Source organism: Mobula birostris, chromosome 17 (genome assembly GCF_030028105.1).
Source record: "Mobula birostris isolate sMobBir1 chromosome 17, sMobBir1.hap1, whole genome shotgun sequence".
Lineage (NCBI taxonomy): Eukaryota > Metazoa > Chordata > Chondrichthyes > Myliobatiformes > Myliobatidae > Mobula > Mobula birostris.
In genome coordinates, this window is record NC_092386.1 from 1,928,099 (window position 1) to 1,955,081 (window position 26,983).

The window sequence follows — 26,983 nt, forward strand, 5'->3', positions numbered from 1 at the left end:
ACTTTATTCTGAAGTATAATGTTACACATTTGTTTTTATGACAAAATGAATCAGGTGCTATCATCAAGATGTACTCAGCTGTCAGTGACATTAAAATTAATAAAATAATTTAAGTATGCCATACAGTTGATTCCTACAGTAGTTGATCGCTAAATCAAAATACAAATGCACTTGCAATATAACTACATTTGGCTGCCTTAATTTTAGTAGTTTTTATAAATACTGTATAAATCTCTGGTTAACTATATACAATGGATGTTTTGATGGACAGTTCTAGTTTGTACACGAGGTCATGAAACAAGCACGGTGTCAAAGATATAAAATTTAAGCAGTGCTGGAAATGCTTGACAGTCAACCAGCAGATGTGAAGAGTGAAAAGGCTGTTGTTTCTGGTTAATCGTCAGGAGGATAATGTTTTTTGTTTTTTCAAAAAAGAGAAAAGAGGCGAGAAGGAAGATGGCGAGGGAAGTTCTGTGACACAGTGAGGGAGGAGAGGAAATATAAAGTGCGCTTGATAAAACAGAAAACAGAGGGTAAAAAATGGATCTGAAAGAGGTGATCATTAAAATAGCAGTATCATTTTAAATTGTTGAATCTGGAAGTCTGTACTGTGGACTAAAGAAGAGGTGCTGACTTTCAAATTTCCATTGACCATTCCTGGAGTAGTACAGGATTCAATATTGGGATGGGACAGGGAATTGAAACCCAGAAGCTTGAATATAGGTAGTCTTCAAATTCATAAATTTTCTCTTCAATTTAGATGGGGCTATGTATGAGCAGTCAATACAGTACATTAGATTGAAATAAATAAAGTCACTTTCACCTGAACATGGGGAGATATGATAGTTGGAAGGAGCGAGTGAAAGAGCAGACGTTTCAGAGGGTCGGGTGTTTATGGTGATTAAAGTGAAAATGTATTAAGGTTTAAGTTCCTTGGCATCCACATCACAACCTCAGGTGGTCTGTACACACCAGCTGTGTGGTGAAAAAGGCACAATAGCGCCTCTTTCACCTCAAACGGTTGAGGAAGTTTGGTATGGGCCCCCAAATCTGAAGGGCTTTCTACAGGGGCACAAATGAGAGCATCCTGAGTGGCTGCATCACTGCCTGGTATGGGAACTGTACCTCCCTTAATCGCAGGATTCTGCAGGGTGTGGTGCGGACAGCCCAGTGCATCTGTAGTTGTGAACTTCCCATGATTCAGGACATTTACAAGGACAGGTGTGTAAAAAGGGCCCGTAGGTTCATTGCGGATCCGAGTCACCCCAACACAATCTATTCCAGCTGCTACCATCCGGGAAACGGTATCGCAACATAAAAGCCAGGACCAACAGTCTCTGGGACAGCTTCATCCACCAGCCCATCAGACTGATTAATTCACGCTGATTTGAGTGTATTTCTATGTTACATTGACTGTTCTATTTATTATAAATTACTATAATTGCGCATTTAGATGGAGACGTAACATTAAGATTTTTACTCGTATGTGGTGGATGTAAGAAATAAAGTCAATTAAATTCAATTCAATAGATTTTAGATTTAAATGGAGTATCAATGGAATTTTTCTGACGTTGTCCTGCATCATTTTGGGTACCATTAAGATTAAAAGATAAATTAGACAGAGTGTTTCACAATTCTTTCGTTATTATATGTTGACAGAGTTGCAGTGTCTTTAATTATACAGTTCATTACTGTTCACCAAAGCAACAGATAAGCTTTCAAAAGCAGGGTTACGTGTCATTAGAAATATCTTGAATTAGTTGGACAATGACAAACTGAGAATTTTCTGAGGCAAATTATCTTTCTTTTGTTGTCATGTGGGATGTAGCTTAATATTAGAGAAAACTAACAAACATGTAATTCCAAAAGAGATTTAGTTATTCATTTTAGAGCTACATAATCTATGTGGATTATTCACTGATGGAACAAGAAGAAATATAAAACCCAGACTATCTGGTGTGTAAGTAAAAAGCTTCAATTGTTTGCCGGTTACAGATATCAATCAGATCCTACAGAGTTTTATGGATAGCGTTTAAGATCAATTATCTGCCGTCGGATTTGTTTCAAGTCTTTCTGAACTTTTTCTTTGTCCAGTTTTATCTTCCTGTCACTGATTTTATTCAATGAATTGATTGATTCCTTAATGGATTGAAATCCTGTTAAAGAAAATTTGCATTTCAGAAATTAATATAATCTAAAATGCAATTGAATTATTCATAGACATAATTGCAAGTAATATAGACAATATCTGCATTCAACTTACAGAAGGTAATAAAATAATTAAGAAATACATTTTGTTCCCACTTAACATTGATTTGAAAGAAAACTATATTATGAACTTTTTACTTTTCTGAACATTAATTTCTAAGGTCATGCTGCAATTAAATTACGTCACCATTGTAGAAACAAAATATGATTAAAAAATTTGTTTTGTCACTGCTGTGAAATACCAGAGCAGAAGTTCATTTTCACTTCAGTCACTGAGGCACGGTCAAATCTTGTCATCTGGGGCTGGGATGCTCTGAAAGTCAAACCTGGATTTGCTTTGGAAATTAAGGATTTGCAACTAGATCTGGTGTTGGATAGGAACACTGCTATCTGAAATGGAGCTTTAGCACACGGGCAAATATCACTTTAAATTAGTTTGTGTCAGTTGAATGTTTCTCCTTGCTTTGTTTTCATTGATAGTTTGTACTTTGTAAAATTATTTCCTCCCAGCTTAAATGTATTAATTAATTAATTTAGTTAATTAGTTGTATAAAATGTGTGTTTTGTATTTGAAGGTTGACAAGGTACTTACAGTTGACATGTCAATTTTATAAGGACACTTGTGGAAGAGAGTGTCCCCACAAAATCGTCTTCCCCAACCAGAAGCCATGGATGAGCCATGAGGTCTGCAATCTGCTGAGTGCCAAATTCTCTCACTCAATGTTAGGAAAACCAAGGAGCTGATTATTGACAACAGGAGGAAGAAACCGGAGGTCCGTCAGCTTGTCCTCATTGGGAGATTAGAAGTGGGGAAGATCAGGAACTTTAAGTTCCGTGGTGTTATCACCCTGAGCCTAGTACTTAAGTGGCATTGTGAAGGTATGGCAGCGCCTCTACTTTCTTAGAAGTTTGCAAAGATTTTGCATGTCATCTAAAACTTTGAGAAACTTCTATAGGTGCATGGTGGAGAGTATGCTGACTGGTTGTGATGGTATGGAATCACCAATACTTTTGAATGAAAAAACCTAGAAAAAGTAATGGTCATCCTAGTCCATTACAGGTAAAGCCCTCCCACCACTGACCAAATCTACAAGGAACACTTTAGCAGGAAAGCAGCATCCATAATCAGGGACCCCCATCATCCAGGTCGTGCTCTCTTCTCACTGCTGCTATCAGGAAGAAGGTACTGCAGCCTCAGAACCCACACCAGCAGGTTCAGGAACAGTTATTACCCCTCAACCATCAGGCTCTTGAACCAAAGAGAATAACTTCATTCACCCCATCACTAAGCTGTTCCCACAACCTATGGACTCACTTTCAAGGACTTTACATCTCATGTTCTCAATATTATTTGCTACTTAGCTATTATAATTTTGCTTTCTTTTTGTATTTGCACAATTAATTGACTTGCACATTGGTTGCTTGTCCACAAACATGAGAAAATCTGCGGATGCTGGAATTCCAGAGCAACACACACAAAATGTTGGAGAAACCCAGCAGGCCAGGCAGCATCTATGGAAAAGAGTATATGGTCAATGTTTTGGGCCGAGACCCGAGATCCAGCATTTCCTGTGTGTTGTTTGACCAGCTGTGTGTAGTTTTTCACTGATTCTATTGCATTTCTTTATATTTACTATGAATGTCGCAAAAAAATGAATCTCAAGGTAGTATATGATGGCATTTAAGTACTTTGATAATAAATTTACTTTGAACTTTGAATGTAACTTTAATATGTTTTAGTAAAAGTTTGTTTTTATAACACTTGAATGACAATTACGCTGTATAAGTTCAGAGTAAACACTGGAGCAGGTTCTGGCTTCGTACTAAATGTCCTGTTGGGCATCCCCAGATTGCTTACATTTTCTTTTACATTTGAAAAGTTACAAGTGGTGTGAGTTGATAATGTCATATCAAGAGCATCATGGCATCTTATAGTTCAATTGTCAGTGGCACTATTGAATTACACACTATGTTAACTCTACATTGAAATCTTAACATCTTCATAGATATTCTCCTTAGAACTTTAGATTTTCAGAAATCACCAGAGTTCAAACTCCTTTCACTAATCTATTGTTCTGGCATCTGAACTGGCTTCAATTGGAATGATTCACCTAACCACTCACCTTCCCGATATCCGATGTCAACAGGAATAACCACTCACCTTCCCAATATCCGGTGTCAATGGGAATTACCACTCACCTTCCCGATATCTGGTTTCAGTGGGAATTACCACTTACCCTTCCCGATATCCGATGTCAACGGGAATAACCTGTCACCTTCCTGATATCCAATGTCACTGGGAATTACCACTCACCTTCCCGATATCCAGTTTCAGTGGGAATTACCACTCACCTTCTCGATATCCGTTGTCACTGGGAATTACCACTCACCTTCCCAATATCCGGTGTCAATGGGAATAACCACTCTCCTTCCCAATATCCGGTGTCAATGGGAATTACCACTCACCTTCCCAATATCTGGTTTCAGTGGGAATTACCACTTACCCTTCCCGATATCCGATGTCACCTTCCTGATATCCATTGTCACTGGGAATTACCACTCACCTTCCCGATATCCAGTTTCAGTGGGAATTACCACTCACCTTCCGGATATCTGGTGTCAATGGGAATTACCACTCACCTTCCCGATATCCAGTTTCACTGGGAATAACCACTCACCTTCCCGATAATCACTCTTTATGCTTTCTATTTCCAGCCAGATATTCTTCTCCACTTTGGCAAGTTTTTCATTAATCTTTGTGTCAGAGTATTTCTTCCTGTTGAGTTCAATATCCAAACTTTGCCTGTCTTCTAATTTTTCTAGTCTCACTGAGATGTGATTAAGTTTCTCGAGTATTTTCTTCTCTACAAATTCCTATAGAAACAAAAAAATAAGTTAACTCATTGTACTAAAGCAGTCTATTTCTCCATCTCTCCACAAATGATGTTTGAGTTCAATCTTGTACAAAATTGGTTAACCTCCAGGTTGAGTCGGTGGTGAAGAAGGCGAATGCAATGTTGGCATTCATTTCTAGAGGAATAGAGTATAGGAGCAGGGATGTGTTGTTGAGGCTCTATAAGGCGCTGGTAAGATCTCACTTGGAGTACTGTGGGCAGTTTTGGGTTCTTTATTTAAGAAAGGATGTGCTGACATTGGAGAGGGTTCAGAGAAGATTCACTAGAACGATTCCGGGAATGAGAGGGTTAACATATGAGAAACGTTTGTCCGCTCTTGGACTGTATTCCTTGGAGTTTAGAAGAATGAGGGGAGACCTCATAGAAACATTTCGAATGTTGAAAGGCATGGACAGTGGATGTGGCAAAATTGTTTCTCATGATGGGGGAGTCTAGTACCAGAGGGCATAAATTAAGGATTGAAGGGCACCCTTTCAGAACAAAGATGCGAAGAAATTTTTTTTGCCAGAGGGTGGTGAATCTATGGAATTTGTTGCCACGGGCAGCAGTGGAGGCCAAGTCATTGGGTGTATTTAAGGCAGAGATTGATAGGTATCTGAGTGGCCAGGGCATCAAAGGTTATGGTGAGAAGGCGGGGCAGTGGGACTAAATGGGAGAATGGATCAGCTCATGATAAAATGGCAGAGCAGATTTGATGGGCCGAATGGCTGACTTCTGCTCCTTTGTCTTATGGTCTAAAAACTGGCTTGTTTCTCCTTCTCTGCATTTTTTAATGAATCTTCTCTGAATGCTTCTGCCAGGGGATGTTAACCAAATATTGTACTATAAATATGTTAATAAAATATAATTCAAAATGGAAGTGAGTTTCTCATTGTATTGAGTTTCTGTGTAAAGTCTGTTTTCAAATCTCTCAATCTCCCTTTCATTTTCTCCTTTGACCATCAAAACCCACCGTGGTGTTTCTCCCTCTGTCACCGTGTTTGCTCACATCCCAAATCCACATGTCCGGGATGAAGGGTCTTTGCACAAAACATCGAAATATCGACTGTTCATTCCTCTGCTTGACCTGCTGAGTTCCTCCAGCATTTTGTGTGTGCTACTCTGGATTTCCATCATCTGTAGAATCTCTGCTGTTTACGTTTTCTCAACTCTGCCTTTTATGCCCCTGTCACCACAAAATTATTCATGAAGTCCAGCTAGTTAATCCTCGTCATGCTCCCAATTCAGAGGATTCCACTGGTTGTAGTCGACTATGGCTGTTGTGTCCGAGCTGTCTGTATGAAACGTAAGCCAGGGTAGTATGATATGGAGAACAAGCTGTTGCTGATGCAGCAAGCTCCCTCTCTCCATGCAGCTGATGAACCAAAAGGAATGGCAGAGACTGATACAGTTTGGCACCGGCTGCATAGGACTAAACTCAACATAAAACTTCCTCGGGGCTCCAGCTCCAGATTTTCCTTGGGTTTACTCCCAAAGCCTTCCCAAATCTCAATTCAAAAAGCCACGAATTAGCACAGGGTTGGCTAAATGGATTTGTCCGAATCTATTCTACCCTTCCCTATAACTGAGGCCCTCAAGTCCCTGCAACATCCTCTTTCAATCTTATCGACATCTTTCCTGTACGTAGGTGACCAGAAATGGACACAGTACTCCAAATTAGGCCTCACTAATGTCTGATACAACTTCTAATCTTTATTCAATCACTGATAAGCATGAACTTATGAAATAAGATGCTCATGTTTCTGCTAACCGCCTGTTTGCGCCACTCGGTACAGATAGCACTGTTGTGAAGAACACAGTACAGTCTCTTGGGCCCACGATGTTGTGCTGACCTTTTAAGCAGCCCCATAAATGACAGCCTCTGTGATTACAACTACAACATATTATTTGTTCTCAATGAATGTTTAATAGGTTTGAGCACACCATTTTCCTGCATCAGTTATCCTCTTACAAACTCTGTTAGAATGCCTGCATGTGTTTCCATTCCTATCAATGAAAATCCACCAGCAGATTTCCATTTCGGCAATAATGTCTGGAATTCCCTATCTTTATTAATTTTCCATCACTCCCTCCTTTTCGCTCCTCATAAGCTCCCTCTAAACCTCTGCTGAACCTCCGCTGCCCTGCAGTGAATTCTGCTCACTTACAGCTCCATTTAAATGACCCTCAGTTAATCTGTAAACTTCAGTACATTAAGTAAAAAAATCCTTTTGAGACGTTGCTTGAACTTATCACTATAAACTATTGGTGCAAATTCTTCTTCAGTAATAATGAACAGACTTTGTAGCTCTTGGATTAATTACATGAACCCAGGATTTTCCTCTGTTTTTGCACTACTTGTTTTTTGTACAGACATCAGTGGCCACTTCACTTGCTACACCTGTACACCTGTTCATTAATGCAAATATCCAATCAGCTAATCATCAGCAGCAGCTCAATGCATAAATACCTGCAGACATGGTCAAGAGGTTCAGTTGTTGTTCAGACCAAACATCAGAATGGGGAAGAAATGTGATCTAAGTGACTTTGACTGTGGAATGATTGTTGGTGGTTTGAATATCTCAAAAACTACTGATCTCCTGGGATTTTCACATGTTACATTCTCTAGAGAATGGTATGAAAAACAAAAGACATCCAATAAGAGCAATTCTGGGGGTGAAAATGCCTCATTAGTAGGAAAGGTGGGAGGAGAATGGCCTGATTAGTTCAAGCTGACAGGAAGACAGCAGTAACTCAAGCAACCACATGTTAGAGCATCTCTAAACACACAACACGTTGAATCTTGAAGTGGGCAGACTACAGCAGCAGAAAATCACACTGACTTCCACTCCTGTACCCAATAAAGTGGCCACTGAGTGTAGATTTCTTACTGTAATTTATAGTTTTTATTATTATGTATTGCATTTTACTGCTGCAGCAAAACAACAGAGTTCACAACACATATCAGTGATAAAATTTGATTCTAATTGCATTCTTCATTAGCATTCTGTACGATTCATTACTCTGGCTAGCTTTTTTCAGTGTGAAAATCAATTAAACAGCTTACTGTTTTCTCTTGTATCAAGTGTAATAAGCGGTTGGCACCTTGTCCCTGTTCATCCTTGGTTTTCTCCAATTTCTGCTCTGCCCACTCTTGCTGGTGTTGTACTCGTGCATGTAGTTCACTCAGGACAGAATTAATCCTGCAGAATACTGTTCAGTGATTTATACAATTCATGGAACATCCAAAAATATCTGTTACAGTACTCTCAATAAGTTAGTCACAGCCTCAAATGAATAGAAAGTAAAGCTGATTTGTTAAAGTAGATTTGTTATTTGCAGTGATTTTTGGGAAACAGTTTAATATCACCATTCTAATAATTCCTATACATTTGAGCATTATGTCATGTAAGGGGAGAATTCAAATCAGTGAGAAGCCCCAATTATATTTGGGAACAATGCAAGATAATTAACACAAAATCTGGATAAGAGATTTTTTTTCTAAGTAACTCCCTTTGATCTTCTAGAATGGAGAAGATTGTGAGGAGATTTGATAGAGGTATACAAAATTATGAAGGGTATAGATGGGGTAAATGCAAGCAGGCTTTTTCCACTGAGGTTAGGTGGGACTATAACCAGAGGTCATGGGTTAAGGGTGAAAGGTAAGAAGTTTAAGGGGAACATGAGGAGCAACTTCTTCACTCAGAGGGTCATGAGCTGCCAGCACAAGTGGTGCATGTGGGCTCAATTTCAATGTTTGAGAGAAGTTTGGATGGGTAGGTGGATGGTAGGGATATGGAGGACTACGGTCCCGGTGCAGGTTGATGCGAGTTGGCAGCTTAAATGATTCAGCATGGTTAGATGGGCCAAAGGGCCTGTTCTGTGCTGTAGTTTTCTACAAATCTATGACTCTAACGTAATGGTATGTAAATTTATTTTTGATTGTGCTAGAATTCTATATATAAAATCAGTTTAGTCAGGTTGCTTTTGGAATTGGAATTGGTTTATTAATACCATATGTACTGAAGTACGGTTAAAAGCTTGTCTTGCATCCAGTCCATTGTCTGATTGAGTAAGGTAAAACAATAACAAAGCAGAATACAGTGTAAAAGGCACAGAGAAAGAGTGCAGTGCTGGTAAACGATAAAGTGGAAGAGTATGACGAGCTACAGTCCACCTTATCATAGCAGACTGGTCTGTTCGTGAGTCTGGTAACTGGGATGGAGCTGTCCTCGACCTTAACCTTTCTGCTCCATCACTGTATTGTCAAGGTCAATGTTAATGGAACAGCTTGACACTGTCTTATTTCTTATTATACACCTTGACCATATTAAAACAAAAATCCACAGCAATAAAAAATTACAACTATTTCTCCATGTGAGAATAACTGTTTACTTGAGATCTAGGAGCTGAAGTTGATGTTGTTGTTCTGCTCTTGCTGTCCTGACTTTTGTATTTTGCTCGTGTTTTGAGTTGTCAATTTTCATCAGTAGTTGCATCACCTATGCAAAAATCAATGACAATTGGCAATTTCCAGCTTCTAGGAAAATCATTTTGCTGATCAGAATTACATTTTTCTTAAACTTTTGTCTGTCAGAGTTTCCTTACTTGGCACAATCTACATGTCCACAGAAACAATCCAGTTGTAATGATGCGGTGGGAAGTCGTGTCCATGACCTTCGTATTACCGTCAATGTGAAACTGAGCAAAGGCACAGCAAGCTGTGAGCCCTGCTTCTCTGCTTTTATCCCACATCTCAACGATGCTGGTACGTCTATTCACAAATGTAAATTGCCACTCTCCCTCCTCCTTCTTCTTCTTGCTTCTTCCCCCTTCTGTTCCAGTCCTGTGGAAGTGTCTCAGCCCAAAATGCCAACTATTTATTCCCCTCCACAGATGCTGCCTGACCTGTTGAGTTCCTCCAGCATTTTGTGTGTGTTGCTCTGGATTTCCAGCACCTGTAGAATCTCCTGTGTTTCTGACTGCGAAGTCTTTCTGAGGTATGCCTACCCTGAAGAAGTTTAAATCTTCTCTTCAAAGGGAATTCAGTGAGATCCTTTCTGTTGGTCTCCAGCTCTTCAACCATATCATATTCCTTCTTCTTCATCCCGTTACCTTTTCCACCTTTCACCTCCCAGCTTCTCACTTCATGCCCCTTCCCCATCCACACACCCTCCCCTTTGCCTGGCTTCTCCTATCACCTGCCACCGTGTATCCCTCCCCCCCCCACCCCCACTTTCTTATTCTGGCTTCTTCCCCCTTCCTTTCCAGTCCTGATGAAGGACCTCAGCCTGAAATATCAACTACTTATTCCCCTCCATGGATGCTGCCTGACCATTTCAGTTCCTTGGCATTTTGAGTGTCTTAGTATGTGAAAATGGACAGGCTACAGATATGTAAGCATGACAATGGTACAGACAAACATTCTCGATTTGTCACGCCAAATAGCTACCTTCTGCGTTGGAAACTAAAAAATAATATATAGAACAGTAAGCAATCTTATTTTCCTTGTTTGCTTTGGATGTAGTTGATAAAATGATTTAAATCAAAAGCTCGATTCAAATAATTTAACACAAATTATTTTCTACCAACCTTTGCTTCCAATTCTTTCATTTGCAATTCGAGAGAAGACTTGGCATCTCGAGTTTCTGTCTTTGCTTTCTGTATCTCAGTGTTATTTACATCAACATCAGCAGCAAGCTTGCAGATACTGGCATCACATCTTATAATGGAAAACAGTACTTTAAAATCGCAGCATTGCTTTAATAGACAGGACATCAGATTTCCTACACATCCAATTTTCCTTCTTGCTCTGCACTTGAGAGATGGTTTACTTCCTGTAAAAGGATAATATACTCCTAATCTTCAGGAGGTTATCTTTAAAATTATATTTTCTTTTGTTATATAGTTTTATTTGTAATGCAAGAACAATCATGAGATAAAGATCAGGAAGGCAAAGCCAATGAACAACTTGGAAGAGAGAAGTGCTCTTGGACAAAAATTCATTTAATCAAAGATAGCTTGAACCAGTCAACCATTCAGTACAGGATGCTAAAAACAAAATATTAAATTATTTCTTGCATAATTTTTTATTGCCTAACGGATAAGAGAAGTCTTGAAGTGACAGCAGCTGTTATCTCGAGAAGTATAGATCCAAATCTTACAAGTTCTCAAAAAAACCATGAAAGTTCAGGAAACATTCAGTCAGTTCTTAGTTGCACAAAAAGAAAAATTAAATAGCAAATGGGTGTCCCAAGTTAAAACTGAAATTTCAGATCCTCAAAATCATAACCTCATAGAATTCTAGGTTTTCTGAAAATCATAATTTCGGTATATTTTATTAATATTGTAGAATTTCTCTACTCTGATACACGCAGGCCAGGAAATATTGCAGCACAGTACAGGCCATTTGGCCCAAAATGTTGTGCTGGCTTCTTAACCTACTCCAAAATCAGTCTAATCTTTTCCTCCCACACAGCTCTCTATTTCCCTATGTGCCTATCTATGAGTCTCTTAAATGTCCCTAATGTATCTGCCTCTACCACCACTCTCTGTGTTTAAAAATACCATAAGATGTAGGAGCAGAATTAGGCCATTTGGTACATCAAGTCTGTTCATCACGGCTGATTTATTATCCCTCTGAGCCCCATTATCCTGCCTTCTCCCCACAACCTTCAATGTCCTGACTAATCAAGAACCTATCAAACTCTGCTCTAAGTATACCCAATAACTTGAATTCCACAGATTCACTGCCCGCTGGCTAAAGAAATAATTCCTCATCTCTGTTCTAAATGGACGGCCTTCTTTTATGAGGTTGTCCCCTCTGGTCCGATACTATCCCACTATCGGATACGTCCTCTCCACATCTAGGCTTTTCAATATTCCATATTCAATGAGCCCCCCACCCGCCATTTTTCTAAACTCCAGTTAGTAAAGGCCCAGAGCCATCAAACACTTCTCATATGATAACCCTTTCATTCCCAGAATCATTTTCTAGAAAGTCCTCTGGACCCTCTCCAATGCCAGCACATCTTTTCATAGATAAGGGGCCCAAGACTGCTGACAAAACTCCAAGTCCAGTCTGACCAAAGCCTTATAAAGCCTCAGCGTCATATCCTTGCATTTGTAGCTTTGACATTTCCCCCTATTCTTGCCTTCAATCACCTTAAAATTAGGTCTTGTTAGATCCTGGTTCTTTTCTGATCCAAATGTTCTCTGGACGTCAAGAATGAGGCATCAAACCTGTTGCTAAGCAATTCCATTTGGTGTTACAAGAACAAAGAACAAAGAAAGCGAGAAACTGAGAGAACGAAAGAAAGACAAAGAAAAAGTAGTTGTGGTCGTCTCATACTTAGACTAGAACTAACATAAATTCCTGTGGTAACAATTAACCTACAAAATAGCTAGATTCAAGTGGCGTGACACCTGCTGTAGAAAACTAAGAAGCTTCTAGAAATATAGAGGAACAACTTTACCACAATTACTGGAAAATTCACTGAACAGAGCCATGGATATAGTTCAAAGTTTAAAGTAAATTTATTATCAAAGTACATATATGTCTACCAGTTATAACCCTGAGATTCGATTTCTTGCAGTTATACTCAATAATTGCATAATAAAATCAATGAAAGGCCACACCAGTATGGGCATCTACACAGTGTGCAAAAGAGAACAAACTGCAAATGCAAACAGAAAGAAACAATGATAATAAATAAACAACAAATATTGAGAACATGGGATGAAGAGTCCTTGAAAATGAGGCCATAGGTTGTGGGAACATTTCAGTGATGGGGCAAATGAAGTTGAGTGAATATGGGTGATTACATAAAAATACATGTCAGCACAGGAAAGTGAAACTACAATTGTACACCCCAGGTCAACATCTCCCTTGTATTAGCCACTTCCACTCTGGGAAACAAGTCTAACTGTCAGCATTCTGAGCAACTGCACAGAACTGCTTTCATACAACCGTAAGATCCTCAAAGCAAAGGTAATTATAAAGAGGTATGCAAAAACTCAAAGGACATTCATTCCATTCTCTGCCTGATTTGGTCTCCATTCCACATACCTGGCAACTCTTCCACGTAGGTCCCCAATACCCGCCAAATGCTTCTGATCCATGCTCAGAACTGCATAGCCAGTGCCGACAGTCACACCGTCTCTTGTTCTAATCTGCTCTTCCAGAATCTAGGGGAAATACCACATTTTATTTTCCGTGATAACTATGTACAGTATATTTTGATGTTGTGCAACTGCACACTCAGATGTGACCTCAACTGGTGATGAAACATCGCGAAGCTAATGGCTGAGCTCAACAAACACCACACCATCAAATGCCTCAACCCAAACTACCAGCATTCACCACTATCCACCACCATAGTATATGCACTGTTACCTCCTATACCTAATAAAGTGGCCACTGAGTGTATGTTCCTGGCCTTCTGCTGCTCTAGCACATCCACTACATTGGGTTCCACATGTTGTGCATTCAGGGATGTTCTTCCTACCACCGTTGTAACGTGTGGTTATTTGAGATACTGTTGCCTTCCTTTCAGCTTGAACCACTCCGGCCATTTTCCTCTGACCTCTCTCATTAGCAAAATGTGTTTTCTCCACCAGAACTGCCACTCTGGATGTTTTGTTTTTCACATCATTCTCTGTAAACTCCAGAGACATTTCTGCTTGAAAATCCCAGGAGGTCAGCAGTTTCTGAGATACTCAAACCACCCCGTCCAGCACCAACAAATATTCCACAGTTAAAGTCACTTAGATCACATTTCTTCCCCATTCTAACATTTGGTCTGAACAACAACTGAACCTCTTGACTATGCCTTCATGCTTTTATGCTTTGAGTTGCTGCCAAATGATTGGCTAATTAGATATTTGGATTAACAAACAGATGTACAGGCATACCTAATAAAATGGCCACTGAATGTATAAATATTAAAATGAGATCTCCAACCTTATTGTTTTTTGGGGGACTAAAATGTTAGTAAATTAAAGAAGTTATATTTTAGTTTAAGTCCAATGTTAGTAATTTAAGGAAGGAATGTCTTTATTGTTTAAGTCCAATGTTAGGAAAAGAGCAGCACAATGGTGTTCCACTGTTCCTTGTCTGTCTGGAAACAGATGCAGGATTCGGACAATCAGTGTGGAGGCTATGGCATTTCAATGGACTGCATAGGTTTCCCCCAGGTATTGCGGTAACCTAGCAACCATCGCAAGGGGATTCTGGGTGGTAGGTTAATTGGTACTGCAAATTGCCCCACTGGCAGAAGAATCAGTGAAGGGAGCTGGAGCTGACAGGGGAGGGACTGGCATTGTGAGTGGAACCATGAACTGGGTGATTGTGGATATGAAATGGGTGATTGTGGACTCTGTAGACACAATGCATGGGTGGGCACATGTAACCTGTGACTTTATGATTCAAACTTTTTATGGCCAGAATGAGTAACTAATTTCAAGCAGCTCTATCAAAACTGCAGTTATCTGCCCCCAGTACAACCACAGCACATATCCACATGGATATTGTGGCAGTTAGTGTAACATTATTACAAAACGACCATAAAACCATATGACATAAGAGCAGAATTAGGCTATGCAGCCCAGCGAGTCTGCTCCACCATTTCATCATGGCTGTTCTAGGATCCTAGTCAACCCCATACGCCTGCCCTCTCACCATATCCCTTGATGCTCCGACCGATCGGAATCTATTTGAATATACCCACGGACTTGGCCTCTACCGCAGGAGTTTTGCATGAAGAATCTTAAGTCTCCTTGCACCTCTGATGTTTGAGTTTTCTCCCCTTTTAGATAATAGTCTGCACTATTGTTCCTTTTACCAAAATGCATTATTGTACATTTCCCAACACTGTATTCCATTTGCCACTATTTTACCCATTCTTCAAATCTGTCAAAGTCCTGCTGCAATTGCATTGCTTCCTCAGCACTACCTACCCCACCTATCTTCATATCATCCACAAACTTTGCTGCACAGTCAACAATTCCATTATCTCAATCCCTGACAGACAATGTGAAATATGGATGTCAGCAATCGGTTCAATTCTTGCAGCCATCTTTGAGGAGTTTGTGGGTTTCCTCAGGGTGATCCAGTTTCCTCCCACATTCAACGATGTATAGGTGAGGGTTAGTGAGTTGTTGGTATGCTATGTTGGCGGCAGAAGTGTAGTGACCCTTGCAGGCTGCCCCCAGTACAATCTTCAGACTACGTTGGTCATTAATGCAAACAACACATTTCACTGAATGTTTCAAAGCTGCAATGTACATGTGACAAATAAAGCCCAATGGAATGATGTTGGATCTCTGTGAATGACCTTGGAAAATAACTAGTTAAAATACTTCGGGACATTTCTGTGCTGTGGCATTCACTCCTTTGGAAAATGCTGGAATTTTTCCATGCTGATATCATGAAAGACACTTACAACAGAGATAGAACGATCATGACGTTATTTTGCATCTGCAGCCAAAGCAATTAGAGTTTTCCTCATGCATCACTTCATCTCCCAACACAATGCTTGCTGTTATTTCCCTAATGACATTGCACAGTAAAATTAAACACCTCTGAATAGGATAGAGGGCAAACCTTTCAATGGGATGGGTCTGCTGCTGAAACACTCATCCAAGCAGAGGCTTATGCAAATATAAATGGATTTATGTAAATGTAAAATAGCTTGGGGCGTCAGAGTTCGGAGCTCAGTCTCAGTATGTATGTCCTTCCCATGGAAAGTGTGGGTATCTCTGGGTGCTCCGGTTTCCTCCCACAGTCCAAAGACGTACCGGTTAGCTGGTTAATTGGTCATTGCAAATTGTCTTGTGATGGGAGGCGTAAATTAGGAACAGGTGTTCTCAGGGAAATATACGGCAGAAATGTGGCAAATGTTCAGGGGCTATTTGCGTGGTGTTCTGCATAGATACATTCCAATGAGACAGGGAAAGGATGGTAGGGTACAGGAACCGTGGTGTACAAGGGCTGTTGAAAATCTAGTCAAGAAGAAAAGAAAAGCTTATGAAAGGTTCAAAAAACTAGGTAGCGATAGAGATCTAGAAGATTATAAGGCTAACAGGAAGGAGCTTAAGAATGAAATTGGGAGAGCCAGAAGGGGCCATAAGAAGGTCTTGGCGGACAGGATTCAGGAAAACCCCAAGGTATTCTACAAGTCTGTGAAGAGCAAGAGGATAAGACGTAAGAGAATAGAACCAATCAAGTGTGACAGTGGAAAAGTGTATATGGAACCGGAGGAGATAGCAAAGGTACTTAATGAAAACTTTGCTTCAGTATTCACTATGGAAAGGGATCTTGGTGATTGTAGGGATGATATACAGCAGATTAAAAAGCTTGAGCATATAGACATTAAGAAAGAAGATGTGCTGGACCTTTAGGAAAGCATCAAGTTGGATAAGTCGCTGGGACCAGATGAGATGTACCCCAGGTTACTGTGGGAGATGAGTGAGGAGATTGCTGAGCCTCTGGCAATGACCTTTGCATCATCAATGGGGACAGGAGAGGTTCCGGAGGATTGGAGGGATATAGATGTTGTTCTCTTATTCAAGAAAGGGAGTAGAGCTAGCCCAAGAAATTATAGACCAGTGAGTCTTATTTCAGTCGCTGGTAGGTTGATGGAAAAGATCCTGAGAGGCAGGATTTATGGACATTTGGAGAGGTATAATATGATTAGGCAGGTCATGCCTTACGAGCCTGATTGAATTTTTTGAGGATGTACCTAAACACATTGATGAAGGTAGAACAGTAGATGTAGTGTATATGGATTTCAGCAAGACATTTGACAAACCCCAAGCAATGCTTATTGAGAAGGTAAGGAGGCATGGGATCCAAGGGGACCTTGCTTTGGGGATCCAGAAGTAGCTTGCCCACAGAAGACAAAGAGTGGTTGTAGACAGGTCATATTCTGCATGGAGGTCAGTGACCAGTGGTGTGACTTAGGGATCTGTTCTGGGACCCCTTCTCTTCGTGATTTTTATAAATGACCTTGATGAGGAAGTGAAGGAATGGGTTAGTAAATTTGCTGATGACACAAAGGTTGAGGGTATTGTGGATAGTGTGGAGGGCTGTCAGAGCTTACAGCGGGACATCAATAGGATGCAAAACTGGGCTGAGAAGTGGCAGATGGAGTTCAACCCAGATAAGTGTGAGGTGGTTCATTTTGGTAGGTCAAATATGATGGCAGAATATAATGGCAAGATTCTTGGCAGTGTAGACGATCAGAGGGATCTTGGAGTCCGAGTCCATAGGACACTCAAAGCTGCTGCGCAGGTTGACTCTGAGGTTAAGAAGGCATACGGTGCACTAGCTTTCATAAACTGTGGGATTGAGTTTAAGAGCTGAGAGGTAATGTTACAGCTATTTCAGACCCTGGTCAGACCCCACTTGGTGTACTGTGTTCAGTTCTAGTCACCTCACTGCAGGAAGGATGTGGAAACTATAGAAAGGGTGCAGAGGAGATTTACAAGGATGTTGTCTGGATTGGGGAGCATGCCTTATGAGAATAGGCTGAATGAACTCGGCCTTTTCTCCTTGAAACGGTGGAGGATGAGAGGTGACCTGATAGAGGTGTATAAGATGATGACACACATTGATTGTGTGGATAGTCAGAGACTTTGTCCCAGGGCTGAAATGGCTAGCACGAGAAGGCACAGTTTTAAGGTGCTTGGAAGTAGGTACAGAGGAGATGTCAGGGGTAAGTTTTTTACGCAGAGAGTGGTGAGTGCGTGGAATGGGCTGCCGGCAACAGTGGTGGAGGTGTATACGATAGGGTCTTTTAAGAGACTCCTGGATAGGTACATGGAGCTTAGAAAAATAGAGGGCCATGGGTAACCCTGGGTAATTTCTAAGTAAATACACGTTTGGCACAGCGTTGTGGGCCGTAGGGCCAGTATTGTGCTGTAGGTTTTCTATGTTTCTATGATTAGGCTGGGGTTAAACCGGGGGTTTCAGAGTTGCTGGAGGGTCTATTCCACGCTGTATCTCTAAGTACATTTCTTGGGTTTCTGTGGAGTTTGCAGCTACACCGTGGGCATGTACAACAGCCAGTCATATAAGGGGCAACACAGTAGCACAGCAGTTGGTGGAACGCCATTACAATGCCAGTGACCTAGACTCAATTACCACAGCTGTCAATAAGGAGCTTGAATGTTCTCCCCAGGGACGGATCTGCTTTCTCCGGGTGCTCCGGTTTCTTCCTAATTTCAAAGATGGACTGGATGGTAGGGTAATTAGTTACATGTGCTGCAAGAGCCTGTTACTGTGCTGTATCTCTAAATAAAAATAAATGCAAAAAAAGATCCCCTCACTCACACAGAATCCACAATATTCACTGTCGATTTACGCAAAATAAATTAAATACCTCGATATCTGTGCTGAGTTGTTTGAGGATACTGGTTATAATTTGTATGTGGCTTCCCAGCAGCTGGTGGGATATTCTCTCCGGTGTGTCGTTGCCATGGTTTCCCCTCAGATAAGTAATGATGTCCTCTTTTATCCGAAAAGCTTGCTCCAAGAGTGTTGCTGTGGTTCTTTCCTGGTTGGATATGCGATCATCCATGCTTTGCAAGTGGCTTCTAGGAACCAATGGCATTTGCAGAAAGGAGTGCTCTCTACATAAGGAACAGCAAAATTCATTTTATTTTGCAACTATATGTATAATATGAGGAGATTTGATACGTCACCAAAGACATTCACACATTTCTACTGATTCATCGTGGAAGGCATCCTGACAAATTGCATCACCATCTGGTAGGGAGGGGCCACTGTACAGGATTGGAAAAGCTGTAAACTCATCCAGCTCCATCATGGGCACCAGCATCCCCAGCATCCAGGACAGCTTCCAGAGGCGATGCCTCAGAGAGGCAGCATCCATCAGTAAGGACCCCCATCACCCAGGACATGCCCTCTTCTCATTGCTACCACGAAGGGGGAGGTACAGGAGCCTGAAGACACACACTCAGTGATTTAGGAACAGCTTCTTCCCTTCTGCCATCCGATTTCTGAATGAACAATCAACCCATGAACACTACCTCACTTTATGCATAGTTTACACTACTTATTTATTTATAAATATCTTACTTAGTGTAACATAATGTTTTATGCATTGTGATGTACTGCTGTCACAAAACAACAAATTTCATAACATATAGTCATAGTCATACTTTATTGATCCCGAAGGAAATTGGTTTTCGTTACAGTTGCACCATAAATAATTAAATAGTAATAAAACATTAATAATTAAATAGTAATATGTAAATTATGCCAGTAAATAAGTCCAGGACCAGCCTATAGGCTCAGGGTGTCTGACCCTCCAAGGGAGGAGTTGTAAAGTTTGATGGCCACAGGCAGGAATGACTTCCTATGACACTCTGTGTTGCATCTCGGTGGAATGAGTCTCTGGCTGAATGTACTCCTGTGCCCATGCAGTCCATTATGTAGTGGATGGGATACATTGACCAAGATGGCATGCAACTTGGACAGCATCCTCTTTTCAGACACCACTGTCAGAGAGTCCAGTTCCATCCCCACAACATCACTGGCCTTACGAATGAGTTTGTTGATTCTGTTGGTATCTGCTACCCTCAGCCTGCTGCCCGAGCACACAACAGCAAACATGATAGCACTGGCCACCACAGACTCATAGAACATCCTCAACATCGTCCGGCAGATGTTAAAGGACCTCAGTCTCCTCAGGAAATAGAGACGGCTCTGACCCTTCTTGTAGACAGCCTCAGTGTTCTTTGACCAGTCCAGTTTATTGTCAATTCGTATCCCCAGGTATTTGTAATCCTCCACCTTGTCCACACTGACCCCCTGGATGGAAACAGGGGTCACCGGTGCCTTAGCTCTCCTCAGGTCTACCACCTGCTCCTTAGTCTTTTTCACATTAAGCTGCAGATAATTCTGCTCACACCATGTGACAAAGTTTCCTACCATAGTCCTGTACTCAGCCTCATCTCCCTTGCTGATGCATCCAACTATGGCAGAGTCATCAGAAGACTTCTGAAGATGACAAGACTCTGTGCAGTAGTTGAAGTCCAAGGTGTAAATGGTGAAGAGAAAGGGAGACAAGACAGTCCCCCGTGGAGCCCCAGTGCTGCTGGTCACTCTGTCGGACACACATTGTTGCAAGCACGCATACTGTGGTCTGCCAGTCAGGTAATCAAGAATCCATGACACCAGGAAAGCATCCACCTGCATCGCTGTCAGCTTCTCCCCAGCTATATGTCAGTGATATTAAACCTGATTCTGAGTCTGATTCTGACTTGCATAAGAAAATATGAATAGACAGCAAGACTTGACTCTTCGAGCTTGTTCTGGCAGTAAGTAAATTCTTCATTGATCAGACTGTAACTCACCTCCAGCTTCCTGTCTACAAAGACCCTACCTCCACTATTCTTTTAAGATGGATAGGCGCGTGATCCTCTGACAGAAAAAATACCCATATCATTCTTGCCCTTATCTATAAACAGAGATCCCGAATTTGTAATTCTCTTACAAGAGGAAGCTTCACATTAACATGTCAGGCTACATTGGCTACGGAGAACAGTCCATGTTCCAAGACTTCTCCGGTAATGCTCCCCAACTCTTCCTCTGCTACACTGACAACTGCATTGGTGCTGCTACGTGCACCCACACTGAGCTCATCAATTTCATCAACTTTGCCTCCAACTTCCACCCTGCCCTCAAATTCACTTGGCCCATTTCTGACACCTGTCTCCCCTTCTCAATCTCTCTATCTCCATCTCTGGAGACAAACTCTCTACTGATATTTTATATAAACCTACCGATTCCCATGGCTATCTTGATAATACCTCTTCACACTCTATCTCCTATAAAAATGCAATTCCCTTTACTCCGTTCCTTTTTTTCTGTCACATGTGTTCCCAAGGTATGGCTTTCCTTCTCAGGACATCAGAGATGTTGTCCTTTATACAACAGGGTTTCTCCTCCTCCACCATGGATGCTGCCCTCACTTACATCTCCTCCATTTCCTGAACATCTGTGCTCATGCCATCGTCCTGCCACCTTAACAGAGATAGAGTTCCTTTTGTCCTTATCTACCACCCCATGAGCCTCCACATCCAACACATCACTCTCCACAACTTCCGCCACCTTTATTGAGATCCTACCACCAAACTCATCTGAACCTTCCCCCTCCCTCCTCCACTCTCCACTTTCTGCTGGGATTGTTCCCTAAGTGATTCCCTCGTCCATTTGTTTCTCTCCACTAATCTCCCTCCTGGCACTTACCCCTGCCCATTCATCTCTTCCCTTACCTTCATTCAGGGCCCAAACAGCCCGTTCAGGTGAGGTAACACTTCACCTGCCAACGTGCTGGGGACATCTATTGTATCTAGTGGTGTCAATGAAGCCTCCACTACATTGCTGAGACCCATTGTAAATTAGGGGACTGCTTCTTCAAGCACGTCCACTCCATCTGCCAAAAGCAGAACTTCCTGGTGGTCAAACAGTTTAATTCCAATTCCCATTCCCATTCCAACATGTCAGTCACAATGAAGCCACCGTCAGGGTGGAGTAGTAACATCTTGTATTCTGTCTGGGTGGACTCCAACCTGATGCTGTGAATATCGATTTCCCCTTCCAGTAAAAAAAATCCCCACCCTCTCCCTCTCCCTCTTCCTCTCCCTCTCCCTCTCCCTCTCCCTCTTTTCCCCACTCTGGCTTCTAACCTCTTCTTACCTGCCTGTCACCTCCTCCTGGGTCGCCTCCTCCTTCCCTTTCTCCTACCGTCCACTCTCCTCTCCAATCAGATTCCTTTTTCTCCAGCACTTTATCTTTTCAACCCATCTAGCTTCACTGATCACTTTCTGGTTATATTCCTTCCCCACCCCCACCTTTTTATTCTGACATCTTCCCCCCTTCCTTTCCAGTCCTGAAGAAGGGTCTCGGCCTGAAATGTCGACTGTTTATTTCCCTCTATAATTGCTCCTTGATCTGCCAAGCTCCTCCAGCATTTTATATGTTCCTCTCATTAGATATTAGTTTGGATTAGGGCAAAGGAAATGCTTCCAAGAGCTTGATATACATGTGGCAAAGACAACTGGTTATAGAACCAGAGGCCAAACACCCTGGCTGTAAGATACCGACTGTAGAAATTTCTGAGAACAATGTTGCAGCCCTACCGATCGCAAACACTTCATCAATGGTATTATGTTCATTAAGATCTGGAGTGTATTTTTCTGTCATCTTTTCTAAGCGCCTGAGAACCTGAAATAGTACAATCTGCCACCATATTTAACCATACGAAAAGCTGGCCAGTCACGTATCTCCCTGGGTGGCATGGTAACTATACGGTTACTGTAATGCTTTACACACAGTCTGTGAGATTCCGGTTCAATTCCTGCCCGTCATGATGTGCACTGCCAATATCAGAACTCTAGTGCAGAGCAAAGCCAGACTCCAGGGCAGAGTTTATTCTACATCAGGGCTTGTTCATAAGAATCCCAACAGAACTTTGGTGGCTTGGCTGAGCAACATCATGAGAAGTAACATTCTCAAAAGTAAGACCCCGCAATCAGCACTAACAGGTGTCCGCTTAAATAAAATGAGTACCATGGAATCCCTGAGCCTATCAAAATAAATTTAACACACTTAAACAGAAAACCCCAGAAGACTGCATCACAAAGAGCGAGTCACTCCAGAGAAAAACAAGGAACAATTATCCTTTTCAGGTGCTCTGAAATCCTTGGATCCTGAAGTTCTCCAGCTCTCCTCACAGGCCCAAAGAGCTCATCACACCTGCCACTGTCTGTAAGAAGTCTGTATGTTCTCCCTGCAGCCATGTGGGTTTCCAACAGGGGCTCTGGTATCCTCCCACATTCCAAAAGACCAGCAGGTTAGGGTCAGTGAGTTGTGGGCAGCAGAAACATGGTGACACTGGTGGGTTGCCACCACCACATAGAAACATAGAAAATAGGTGCAGGAGCAGGCCATTCGGCCCTTCGAGCTTGTACCGCCATTCAGTATCATCATGGCTGATCATCCAACTCAGAACCCTGCACCAGCCTTCCCTCCATACCCCCTGATCCCTGTAGCCACCAGCACATCCTCAGACTGTGTTGATTGTTGATGTAAGCAATACATTTCACTGCATGTTTCGATGTACATGTGACAAATAAAGCTCATCTTTAATTCATACAACTTTTCAAAACCACTAAGTAAAGTATTGTATCTAAAACTTACTTCTCTGGAATCTGAAGGAGCAGCAGGTTTTCTCCAGACATTTTTTGAAGATCAAAAACAAGAGGTGACTGCAAATATTATGGGACAAGAAAATGTAGTAGCTACAACAGGAAATACAATATTATTATTACTTAATCAGATTGTACTATTTCTCAAAATAAACTGACATGTCAACAGGTAGTTTTGAGGAAGCAGAGAGTATGCAAAAGGACTTAGGCAGATTGGGAAAATGAGCAAAATGGTGGCAGATGTGATATTGTTTGGGAAGTGTATGGACGTGCACTTTGGTAGAAGGAACAAAAGCATTGACTATTTTCTAAGTGGAGAACAATTGCAAAAATAAGAAATGCAAAGAGACTTGGGAGACTTTATGCAGGATTCCCTGAAGGTTAATTTGCAGGGCGAGTCTATGGTGAGGAAGGCAAATGCAATGTTAGCATTCTTTTCAGGAGGACTAGAATATAATTTGGAATTCTTCATCCTGTTGGAATTTTTTGAGGAGATTACAAGTAGGATAGATAAAGGGGATGCAGTGGATATTGTATATTTGGACTTTCAGAAGGCCTTTGACAAGGTGCCACACATGAGGCTGCTTCCCAAGAGTCCATGGTATTACAGGAAAGTTACTGGCATGGTGAGAGCATTGTCTGATTGGTAGGAGGCGGCGAGTGGGAATAAAAGGATCCTTTTCTGGTTGGCTGCCAGTAACTAGTGGTGTTCCGCAGGGGTCGGTGTTGGGACCACTTCTTTTTATGCTGTATATAAATGATTTAGGTGATGAAATAGATGGCTTTATGGCCAAGTTTGCAGGTGATATGAAGATTAGTGGAAGGGCAGGTAGTGTTGACGAAACAGGTAGGATGCAGAAGGACAGCAGATTAGCAGAATGGGCAAGAAAGTGGCAGATGAAATACAATGTTGGAAAGTGCATGTTCATGTACTTTGGTAGTAGAAATAAATGTGTGGACTTTTTCTAAATGGGGAGAAAATCCAGGAATCTGAGATGCAGATGGATTGATATTTCCCGTGGTGGAAGAGTCTAGGACAAGGGGGCACAGCCTCAGGATAGAGGGGTGCCCTTTCAAAAGAGAGATGCAGAGAAATTCCTTGAGCTAAAGGTGGTGAATTTGTTGGAATTCATTGCCACATGCTGTTGTGGAGGCCAGGTCGTTGGGTGTATTTAAGGCAGAGATTGATAGGTTCGTGATTGGACATGGCATCAAAGGTTACGGGGAGAAGGTTAGGAACTGGGGTTGAGGAGGAGAAAAAAAGGATCAGTCATGATTGAATGGAGGAGCAGACTTGATAGGCCAGATGGCCCAGTTTTGCTCCTATGTGTTATGGTGTTATGGTCTTATAAAAGCAAGGATGTAATGCTGAGGCTTTATAAGGCACTGGTGGGGCCACCACTGGAGTATTGTGAGCAGTTTTGGGCCCCTTATCTAAGAAAGGATGTGCAGACATTGGAGACGAGTCCAAAGAGGTTCATGAAAATGATTCTAGGAATGAAAGATTAGATTAGATTAGATGCAACTTTGTTGTCATTGTGCCGAGTACAGATACAAAGCCAATGAAATGCAACTAGCATCTGATCAGAAGAGCAAAAGAATAGTATTACTTACAAAGTAACTGCGAATAAAAAGTAAGTGCTACAGCACACAAATATAAAAGTACTGAGACAGTACAATATGGGTGCAATACTGCTTAGCGCTGTGATGTAAGGTTCAACAGGGTCACAGCCTCAGGGAAGAAGCTCTTCCTGTGCCTGCTGGTGCGGGAGCGGAGGCTCCTGTAGCGCCTACTGGATGGGAGAGAGGAGAGTAAAAAGTCCATGGTTAGGGTGAGATGCATCCTTGATAATGCTTTTCGCCCTGCCCAAGCAGCGCTTATGGTAGATGTTCTCAATGGTGGCCAATTGGTGCCGATAGTCCGCTGGGCAGTTTTCACCACACGCTGGAGTGCTTTGCGGTCCGATACGGGACAATTGCCATACCACACTGAGATGCAGTTAGTGAGTATGCTCTTAATGGTACAGTGGTAAAAGTCCATCAGTATCCTGGGACAGAGGTGAGCTTTCTTGATGCTCCGCAGGAAACAAAGGCACTGTTGCGCCTTTTTGTTCAGGGACCAGGTGAGATCCTCGGAAATGTGGACACCAAGAAATTTGAAGCTTGATACACGCTCCATTACAGCTCCGTTGATGTAGATGGGGACATGAGTGTGTCTCCTAGCATGCCTGAAGTCCACAATGATCTCCTTGGTCTTCTGGGTGTTAAGGGCCAGGTTGTTGTCGGCACACCACGCAGCCAGGTGCTGGATCTCGTCCCTGTAGACCGTCTCGTCATCCCCTCTGATCAGGCCAACCACCGTGGTGTCGTCTGTGAACTTGATTATGGAGTTAGAACCATGTACAGGAACGCAGTCATAGGTGAAAAGGGAGTACAAAAGAGGGCTCAACACATAGCCTTGAGGCACACCGATGTTCAGGGTGAGAGTGGAGGAGGAGGGGTTGTCTAACTTAACTGATTGGGGTCTGTTAGTCAGAAAATCCAAGGTCCAATTGCAGAGGGATGAGCTGATACCAAGCTGGTGAAGTTTGGTGATCAGCTTGGAGGGGATCACAGTATTGAATGACGAACTAAAGTCACTGAACAGTATTCTGACCTAAGGGTTGGGGCTGTCCAGGTGGGTCATGGCAGAGTGAAGTGCCGTGGAGATGGCATCCTCTGTAGACCTGTTGGTGCGATAGGCTTGTCATATAAGAAGTGTTGATGGCTCTGGGCCTGTACTTGCTGGAATTTAGAAAAATGGGAGGTCTGTCACTGAAACGCATCGAATATTGAAAGGCCTCAGTCGAGTGGATGTGGAGAAGATGTTTCCTACAGTGAGGGAGTCTGAGACCAGAGGGCACAGTATCAGAATAGAGTGGCATCGATTTAGAATGGAGATGAGGAGGAAATTCTTTAGCCAGAAGGTGGTGAATTTGTTGCCGCAGCCAGCTGTGAAGGCCCAGTCTTTGGGTACATTTAAGGGTTGAGGTTGATAGGTTCTTGATTAGTCAGGGTGTGAAAGGTTACAGGGAGAAGGCAGGAGAATGGGGTTAGGAAAGAAATGGATCAGCCACGATGAAATGGTGGAGTAGACTCGATGGGCCGATTGGCCATGTTCTGCTGGTATGTCTCGTGGTCTTATGGTGTTATGGACAAGGAGGGTCCAATGCACAGGATTCGGTTGCCAGCAAATTCGAACAGACAGATAAATTGCGTTTTCATCGGAAAATTGCGAAGAGCATCGAGGTACAGTTACGTGTAAAACTCACGAGCGTTTAGGCCGAGATAATGTCCTTGCGTTGAGGAGCGGGTATCCAAGCGCGGGTCCACCCGGTGTCTTCCTTGGTCAGTAACAGGAAGCAGCGAGCAGCCGCTGTGTCCAGCTTGTAACCGGATCAATTGCACGGAAGTGTTGTTCTGAATACGGGCTTGTTTACTGCGGTTTCCAAGTTACCGCAGGATGGCCGGCGCAGGAGAGAAGAAAGTCGTGTGTTTGCAACACCGGTATGATTGAACAAACACTAAAATAAATATTCTACAAACTTTTATCCTGACATTGTTTATTTAAGCTATTTCAGCACCCCGGCGCCTTTTTTTGAAAA

The 26,983-nt window shown here is 42.1% G+C and overlaps 1 protein-coding gene across 2 annotated transcripts; it reads right to left on the reverse strand.

The window, feature by feature from the left end:
* On the reverse strand, positions 1–26,776 carry fam81b (family with sequence similarity 81 member B). Of its 2 annotated transcripts, XM_072281197.1 has the most exons (9): positions 26,651–26,776; positions 23,332–23,399; positions 18,485–18,734; positions 13,171–13,289; positions 10,695–10,824; positions 9,498–9,604; positions 8,170–8,305; positions 4,887–5,082; positions 1–2,156 (listed from the first exon to the last, which is right to left on the reverse strand). In XM_072281197.1, exons 2-9 carry the CDS (start codon positions 23,370–23,372, stop codon positions 2,020–2,022), a joined length of 1,116 nt encoding a protein of 371 aa, XP_072137298.1. In that variant the 5' UTR covers positions 23,373–23,399; positions 26,651–26,776; the 3' UTR covers positions 1–2,019. The 2 variants fall into 2 exon arrangements, with proteins under 2 accessions (XP_072137298.1, XP_072137299.1); XM_072281198.1 differs by lacking the exon at positions 23,332–23,399.
* Between the last annotated feature and the right edge of the window lie 207 nt (positions 26,777–26,983).

Bases quoted from the DNA above. Each gene is read 5' to 3' on its own strand.
- fam81b (XM_072281197.1), bottom strand. From the start codon at position 23,372: ATGTCTGGAGAAAACCTGCTGCTCCTTCAGATTCCAGAGAA. The intron at 10,825-13,170 runs GTATGTGGAATG...TTCCATTATAAG, and splicing joins CTACGTGGAAGAGTTGCCAG to ATGTGATGCCAGTATCTGCA. The intron at 8,306-9,497 runs GTAAACAGTTAT...AGTATTCTGCAG, and splicing joins CTTCAGCTCCTAGATCTCAA to GATTAATTCTGTCCTGAGTG.